Source organism: Budorcas taxicolor, chromosome 18 (assembly GCF_023091745.1).
Source record: "Budorcas taxicolor isolate Tak-1 chromosome 18, Takin1.1, whole genome shotgun sequence".
Lineage (NCBI taxonomy): Eukaryota > Metazoa > Chordata > Mammalia > Artiodactyla > Bovidae > Budorcas > Budorcas taxicolor.
Window position 1 is genome coordinate 66,808,343 of NC_068927.1, and position 8,900 is coordinate 66,817,242.

At 46.7% G+C, this 8,900-nt stretch overlaps 1 protein-coding gene across 1 annotated transcript; it reads right to left on the reverse strand.

Moving 5' to 3' along the window:
* Window positions 1–3,457: 3,457 nt before the first annotated feature.
* Window positions 3,458–8,558, reverse strand: LOC128062849 (zinc finger protein 776-like). The gene is made up of 3 exons (XM_052655278.1): window positions 8,509–8,558; window positions 6,667–6,793; window positions 3,458–5,416 (listed from the first exon to the last, which is right to left on the reverse strand). The coding sequence occupies exons 1-3, from the start codon at window positions 8,521–8,523 to the stop codon at window positions 4,245–4,247; spliced, it is 1,314 nt and encodes a 437-aa protein (XP_052511238.1). The 5' UTR covers window positions 8,524–8,558; the 3' UTR covers window positions 3,458–4,244.
* Window positions 8,559–8,900: the final 342 nt, after the last annotated feature.

Consider the following 8,900-nt stretch of genomic DNA (forward strand, 5'->3'; position numbering starts at 1 on the left):
AGAAACCACATAACTTGTGCATGTACCTGCTTGAGCTTGTTCAGTCATGTCCAACTCCTAGACCTCTTCCAGGGGATCTTCCTGACCGAGGCATCGAACCCACACCTCCTGCGTCTCCTGCATTGGCAGGCGAATTCTTTATCGCTGAGCCACCTGGGACGCCCCCATGTAATTTAACAAACTAATAAAAAATATTTCTCTCTGAGAATCCTTGGCCTTCTAAAGCATCTTACAGTTAGCTGGAGGTTGAAAGAAATTTTAGAATCTATCAAATACTTAACCAAAGTAAAAAGACTTCAACAGCAAACATAGATCACTTAAAGGCAAAGGAACGCACAAGCTGTTATCAAAAGCAGTATTCCAAGAAAACTGAAGGGAGAAACAGACTCCGGTCTTGTTCTGGTCTCTTCCCAACAAAATCCATTTACCCACCTAGATTTAATCCAATCTAAGAAAATCCTGCTCGTACACAACTCTAAAAACATGTACTTTCTTATGGAAACTATCTCAGGGTTGCACTGAGCACCTTTAGTTTCCTACATAAAATACCTCTTGTCTCTCTCTGTCAAGGAAAGCCAATATTCACTAATTAATATTTCAGTATCATTTTCTCCAGGCTGCCCAGGTGGCTCAGTGGTAAAGAATCCGCCCGTCAATGCAGGAGACGCCGGTTCTGGAGAAGGGAAAGGCAACTCACTCGAGTATTTCTGCGGAGAATTCCGTGGACAGAAGGGACTGATGGGCTACGGTCCACGCGGTCAGAAGAGTCGGCCACGACTGAACGACTAAGCAACAGCAGCAACAGACCACAGATAAAGAACAAAAGCGCTGCTGAGTGAGAAGGGTTGAGGGAGGAAGACGCGGCATTTACCCGAATGGGACAGACCTACGCCGAGCCGGGGGCCCGCGAAGTGTGTTGACGAAGACGCGGCCGAGCAAAAAGGCACCTCCCGGCCCGAGACAGTCAGCCCACGCCAATCCGCACATCCAACGAGGCAGCGGGCACAGCGCGTCCCAACGCCCCGACCTCAGCCGGCCAGCGACCAGGGGCTCCCCACCAGCGCGCAGCGGCGCGCGCGCAACTCGCCTGTAGCTACCGGAAGGCCCGCCCACACACCGTCCGCCAGAACGGAAGTGCCTCTGTCCCGAGCCGTCATTGGTCCAGAGGCGCCGAGGAGAGAGTTCTTAGTTTCGTGTCCCGTGGACTTGGCAAGGGGCGAAGCGCCCCAGCTGCGGTAAACGTCCAGCCTCAGCACCAGGCTGGCTGAGTAACAGTCCTGAGGCTCTGAGGACGGAGATGAGGTTTCACGCTTCCTAAAGAGGATGAACCGAAATTTCCATGGAACGTGGTCTTAGCTGATCACAGAAAGGTGGCCAGACATAATATTTCAGGCGCTTCCAAACCAACAAAACCAAGTGGGTACATGATACCTGCTTGTCACTCAGACATAAAGTGCATCCACTTATGTCTGGTTCAGTCGCTAAGTCGCCTCCAACTTTTTGTGACCGCACGGACTGCAGCATGCCAGGCTCCTCTGTTCTCCACTAGCTCCCGGAGGTGCCCAAATTCATGTCCACGGAGCGGGTGGTGCTATCTAGCTCATCCATGCACAGCTGGGATCTGATAGACATTGTGTTATTGCTCTTCCAATGGATGTAGGCTAAAGATTTACTCTATGAGTTGCATTCTGTTAGGTCAGAGTTAAGAGAAAAGACTCCAGACATGGTCATGGTGAACAAGACAGAGGAAGGATATGGGGCGACAAGAAGCCAGTGGACCATGCGTTGTTTTTCTGGTTCCCTCAAAAAACAGCAGAGCCAGTGATGGTGTCCCATTCGGGGAAACCATTTTTGTATCTGTGAAGAAGCATGTAATGCACACACCAGTCATTTCACCTTTTCGCTGATTGCCTGTCCCCACACCTAAAACCATGCTCTCTCTTTGTCCCCTAAATATCACAAGCACCTGGCCTCCAGGAAGGTAGATATGAGACCGTCTCCTGGCTTGGCTGCATTGTGAATGAACTTCCTCCCCTGCAACCCTTAGTATGTCAGAATTTGGTTTCTTGCACCTCTGTTGCGGTAAAAATTTAACATTCATAACATGGAATTGCCCACAATTGGAGTGCTCATATCAGGGAAATTGATATGACCATCAAAAGTGGGGTGGGTATATTTTTTAATACATGTCTAGATATAAAGTAATGGAAACTGTGTTAACAATGAGGACTATACTTGGTGAACAATATTGTGAGCACAAATATTTATTCCATCCAACAAAGTCACGAAGAAAAGTTCCAACATATTTTTATTTTCTCAATTACTAATAAAAGACTCACATTTTATCATAGACACACACCTGGCAAATGAACATAAGAATGAATCATTCGGGAACTGCAATCAGCATAGTGAGATACAGCTACATTTTATTTTTGGCTTCACTGGGTCTTCACTGCTGCACAGTCTTTCTCTAGTTTGAGAGAGGAAGGGCCACTCTTGAGCTGTAAGAGCTTCTCACGTTGCAGAGGACGGGCTCCAGGTGCGTGGGCTTCAATAATTGCAGCAAACATGCTCAGTAGTTGCATCACGTGGGCCCTAGAGCATGCGAGCCTCAGTAGCAGCGGTGCACTGGATTTAGTTGCCCCACATGAACAATCTTCCCAGGTGAGGGATCAAACTCATGTTCCCTACACTGGAGAGCCGACTCAGCCACCAGACCACCAGGGAGTCTGCCTCTACACTCTTTAATGAAAGTGAAAGTGAAGTCGCTCAGTCGTGTCCGACTCTGCATCCTCACGGACTGTAGCCTACCAGGCTTCTCTGTCCATGGGATTTTCCAGGCACGAATACTGGAGTGGGTTGCCGTTTCCTTCTCCAGGGGATCTTCCCAACCCAGGGATCGAACCCGGGTCTCCCGCATTGTGGGCAGACACTTTACCATCTGAGCCACCAGGGGAGCCCTTTTTGATGAGGTAATACTCAAAATACTGGCCATATCAACCAACTACTAGTGAAGAATACAAGAAAACTGGAATGTTCCAATATCGATGGGATGGCAATAGGGTATAATCATTGACTTTTGAGTATGAAACCACATGGTGATATAATTCTATGTGTATCTTCATATTAAGTTTATCTGTAATAACCAAAATCCCACCCTTTTAAAGATTAATGGAGGGACTTCCCTGGTGTCCAGTAGCTAAGACTCCACACTTCCAGTGTAGGGAACCCAAGATCAATCCCTGGTCAGGGAACTAGACTCCCTGTGATACATCTAAGAGGTCCCATGGCGCAACTAAATATACTGTGTGCCTCATTTAACACCAGGCACAAAAAAAAAAAAAAAAAAAAGACAGGTAAACAATCAATGGGTGGTATATCAAAATAGTGTATTTTTCATAAAAAAGAATTACTTGTAACAGCAAATCATTCTCCAAGAAATTATGCATCATGAAAAAAGAGAGAATTGCTTAGAAGAAAGCAGTTGTCAAGCAGGGTGACTTGAAGATAGAAACATCTGTCATAAGCATGACATGACTCAATGCCAAAGAAAGTAAACCTCTGTCAACAGCTATCAGAACCCAGAGTGCATGTGCAAGGTCAAAGCTGCTTAGTTCCTTTCCTAGGCAGGTGATAGGATCTAAGAGCATGACACCACTCAAGTGCTCCGGTTACATGTGCTTTCCTTCAGGGGACAGGAGAGCAGAAAGGTCTACCTACCCTGATCACACTGAGGGGACTGACGCCCATAAGAGGATCTTTCACTTGGTAGAAGAAACTCACAATGACCAGAAGTCTGGCAAGGCCACTGCACTGGTTAGGAAGTAGATCTGAGCTTCTTAGAAGCTTCCAATAAACCAGGACCCATAGGCCATCTCCATACCAGGGCTGTGCAGATGGATAGCATTCAACTTCCAGGTGATGATTCCCTTACAGAGCCTGTTCAGTAAGATGTATTAAGAACACAGCTCATTTGCTGGTCTCTTCCTCTACTTTGAAGGCCTTTCTCAACAATGAACTTCGTGGTGACAGATGAGGTTAGACCTTCAGCAGAAACTTTCCTACATGCTCTGTACTCTTGGGTCTACCTGGGCCATGATGGTTCTGGTGCTTGGAGTAGACTTTCGACAAAAAAAAAAAAAAAAAAAAGAAGTTTCCACAGTACTGCACTTGTGAGGTCTTTCTGTGGTGTGAAATTTTCTTTTCAGGTGCTTTGGCTTAAGACTTCTGCACATTCAGTGCAGTTAGGTAGCTTTTCTCCAGTGTAAATTCAAGTGCTTAATGAGACTAGTTCTATCCCTAAAGCATTTTCCACATTCACTACACATATAAGGTCTTTCTTCAGTGTGGACTCTCTGGTGTTTAGTAAGAACAGACTTTTGGCTAAAATATCTCCCACATTCACTGCACTGAAAAGTCTTTGCTCCACTGTGAATTCTCTGGTGGCCTTGAAGGTGGGCCTTTTGCCTAAAAGACTTCCCACATTCACTACACTCATAAGGCCTTTCCCCACTGTGAATTCTTCTATGCATAAAAAGGCTGGAGAAGTACCTAAAGGCTTTCCCACATTCACTGCACTCATAAGGCCACTCTCCAGTGTGGACTCTCTGGTGTTGATCAAGCATGCGTTTACAGGTGTAGGTTCTCCCACATTCTCCACATTCATAAGGCCTCTCTCTGGTGTGCACTCTCCAGTGCTGATCAAGCTTGGTTTTAGTACTGAATGTTTTCCCACATTCACTGCACTCATATGGTCTGGCTCCAGTGTGAATTCTCTGGTGCACAACAAGCTGGGAGTGTTGCCTAAAGAACTTTCCACATTCTCTACACTCATAAGGCCTTTCCCCTGTGTGAATTCTTCTATGTATAGCAAGGCTGGAGCTGCATCTAAAGACTTTCCCACATTCACTGCATTCATAAGGCTTCTCTCCGGTATGGACTCTATGGTGCTGAGCAAGCCTGGACTTCCGGTAGAAGAGTTTCCCACATTCATTGCACTTGAAACGCTTTTCTCCATTGTGAAACTCTGCTACAAACTCCATCATTTGTGGTTTAACCTGGTGCTGGACATGGCCAGAGCTACCAGGGAAATCCTTCCTCGCCTCTTGGCACATAAAAGCCTTCTCCAATGCATGGATCGTGCAGTTCTTCATTAAGGCCTTACCCAAATCTCTTCTCATGAGCTTCTCTCCACCGTGCTGGTGGGATTTCACATCTGTCCCACACAGTGTCTGGCCAGGGTTTGTTCGCAGGACCTCGGGTCCACACAAACCACCTTCTAAGGCCAGGTTACCCATCTCCCAGGGACAGACCTTCTGGCTGGACAGGTCTGTCTTTTTGGTATTTCTCTGTGGCACTTCTACAGAAACATTCTGCTCAGAAGGTGTCTGTTCATCCTCTGCTGTATGACAACACCCTGAAATTTAAAAAAAAAACACACACAAAAAAACTGGTAGTGAACTTCATGGAGGAAAACGTAAACAGAGGCAACCCCATCACAAACTTATATCTGACATAGAAAGAATGAATCCAACAGGAAAAACGAACTGTGGGCAGGACAGGAAAGCCCCAATATGCCATACTGGGCCTCTGTAGGTCACGGAACAGCAAAGATTCACCAGGCAAACATACAAAGATGGGAGGTAGTGCACAGAAGAGCAACAATCAGACAATACACTTCTACAGGAACAGTTTTCGCCAGGGCCTTGGCTGCTGGTGACACATGTGTGCTGTGTGGAAAGCTATGTCCAGGCCCAGGATATTCTGACTGTCACTGAACAGCTGGTGTTCACGGCAGGACTATTTCAATGATAGATGCAGGCCTCGTGACACATTAACGTAGGTGGAAAATGGAAAGCATGAGCGTGAGGATGCTGAGGAATGATGAGGAGTGGAAGACAAAGGTGTTAGAGATAATCCTGGGTTGGAAGCTAGAGTAGAAATCACGGAAGGAATCTGTCAGGGACTGAGGAGAAACAGAGATGAGATAATCAGCCACTGGTCACGGACTGCAAACAGTGTTCGGGCCAGGGGAGGCTTCAAATCTGATTTGAACCTAGCCATATTATTTCCTCCCCATGCTGCCAATCACCAGGGCCAGACCCACTTTGAGCCCTTCTTCCTGTCACTAGAATCATGTCCACTTTGATCCTATATAACAAAGATTCTCCACTCAACTCCAACTGGACAATAACAGGGGACCTAGAAGATGCAAGTGCTAAGAGAAAGAAAGGACAGGTGAGTGGTCAGTACTGGCCCAGGAGTCCAAAATAATATACAAAGAATCTTCTATGATGGTTTCACAGGAACAGCCAAGAGTACTTCCCAAACAGGGACCACACTGGATCCCAACAATTCCTGGAATAGTGAGCCCCAGGAAATGTCAGCTGGAAGGGAAAAGACTCTGGAGCACAGAGGTGCAGAGGTCTACAGAATCAACTTAGCAGGCAGCGGTTGAGAGGAATGGAACTCACTGAGCTGATTCAAATCATTTGACCTATAGCAGCTTCACTGAGAAAATTTCAGAATAGCTGGCATGGGGGCTACTTGTAAGAATTGAGAGAGAGGTGCCCGCTGTCCAGCTGTTAAGACAAACAGACTTGCCTTTGGAGAAAGGGGAAAGGCAGACATCTCGTCAGAATGCCAGGACAGGGGTGAGGGCCTTACCCAGGGATGCAACCAGCGTGAAGTTCTCTAGCATAACGTCGTGGTACAGGAGTCTCTGGGCCTCACCAATGAGCCTCCATTCCTCTTGTGAAAAGTACACAGCCACGTCCTCAAAGGTCACAGGACCCTGGGATGATGAGGACAAGGTGTGCATAAGCAGTCTCTCTCCCCAGGACCCTGTAAGCACCCTAACCCCAGTCCATACTCTGGGGTCATCATCCTCCACAGGTCCCTGATTCAGAGAGCAGTGCTTCCTTGAACACCAACTCCAACCCCCAGCAACAACACACAGGTCTAAAGACAGATGACTTCTAGGCTGTGGGCCTGGCATGCAGGACCCCTTCCCTCTCCAGCAAGACAACAGCCCGACAGTCCCCAGGGTGATTCAATCCAGACACCAGCAACTTGAACCCACCCTTCTCAAGGTCCTACTAACAGGGCCCTGGATCAACTAGTTCAGACACCTTCCCCACATGCATATCACTCAGTGGACTTTCTCAGACATCTAACCCCCATCATCACTACCTGGACCACAAAGTTGGCATATCTCCTATCTCCTCATATACCCTTCTGCACATGGCAACAGAAAATCCTTGTCAATGTAACAGGTTCCCACCATATCCCAACTCTTCACTGGGAGCTCCCCAGCCCTGTTCTGAAGGTTTCCCCACCAGCCCTTGGTCCTGACTTTATCCTCAGTCACAACACGCGTATCTAGATACCCCTGGTCCAGTTACACTTCCATCCTGCACGTTATGTCTTTTCAACAGTTACAATCTTTGTTCATATAACATCCATTTAAAATGATGTTAAACTCATCTGACATCCTGTCACAAACTTTCCAAGCTCCACCACAAAAGCCTGGTGAGTCACAGGAAGGGAAATATGCGCCAGCCTGCCTTTGCTATCACTTTATCTCCATTTCTGCTTTCCTTCTGCATCAATTTCAAAGCCACTCCCCCAAAGAAACCTGACCTACTATCCGGACTTCCCCTGCCCTTCTTGCTGATGACCACTCCTCTTGTCTGTCTTGTGACAGTACCCTCTCCTCCTCTGTCCCCAGATGGCATCCCGAAGCCTCCCCAGCACTCTAGATCTACATGTTCAGCCATCCACTTGTCTCCTACAGTTGGAAGTCACTGAACATCTGAGGCTCAACAGGGCTGCAACTCAATTCCTAATATTCTTACAGAAAACCACTGACTTTCCCAAATCAATTGATGACACTTCCACTCTTCCAGATGCAAATTAAAAGACTTTGGAGGCATGTGACCCCTCCACATTGGAAAACCTGGTCAGCCTCTACTTAAAAGCCAAATATTCCTCCTACCTTCACACCTACCACTTTGAACCAGCTATAACCAATGCAAATCTGGAAAATCAAGAGAGTCCTTTGATTATCTCCTTGTCTTCCTCTCCCCCAAGTGGTTGTGCACGCTGAAGCCAGAGGGAGCCTCTTAAAACCTAAGTCACATCACTTTTCCTCTCTATTCCAAAAATTCCATTTCCACTATCATTCTCAGAACAGAAACCCATCTTCGCATACTACCAGTCTATCCTAACTCTGGTCTTCTTGAGCTCTGTTCTTATCAGACATTAACAGAGACATACAAATTCTAAAACACATCCATCTCAACTGCACGCTCAAGCATCTGTGTGGACTTTCCCATGAACTTAAGACAACTTTTCACATCTCAGTCCAGTGGCTGCCCAAAATGGGAATCTCTTTAGGTTATCTCTGACCTGGACTTGTAAACCTGGGCTGAGGGTTTCTGAATGGTTTCCAGGCACCAAGTCCAGGAAGAATAGCAACAAAACACTTCCAGGACCCCTGACACTCACCAGCGAACAGTCCATAAGTGGTTCCGCTGAACGTGGAAAAAGCAGGGCAATGTAACTTTAATTTCCACCAGCTGCACAGACAAAATAGATGATTAACGAGTGAACCATTTAACATTTAAGGCAAAGACAAATACTCAAGGGAAAACAAAAGCATGTAAAAGATGAGTTATGGAGTTATGCAATAAAGTCATGTGGATATCTTGAGAAAAGGTTTTCCAACAGTGGGACAAACAAATGCAAAGCCTATCAGTCATGTCTGATGTGCCTGAGTGTATCCACGAGTCTAGTATGACTGGAACTCAACAATCCAGAAGAATGCGGTACCGGGTTGCAGATGAAATGCTTGTATTACAGCTCTGTGTGTGCATGCTCAGTCACTACACTACTGACTC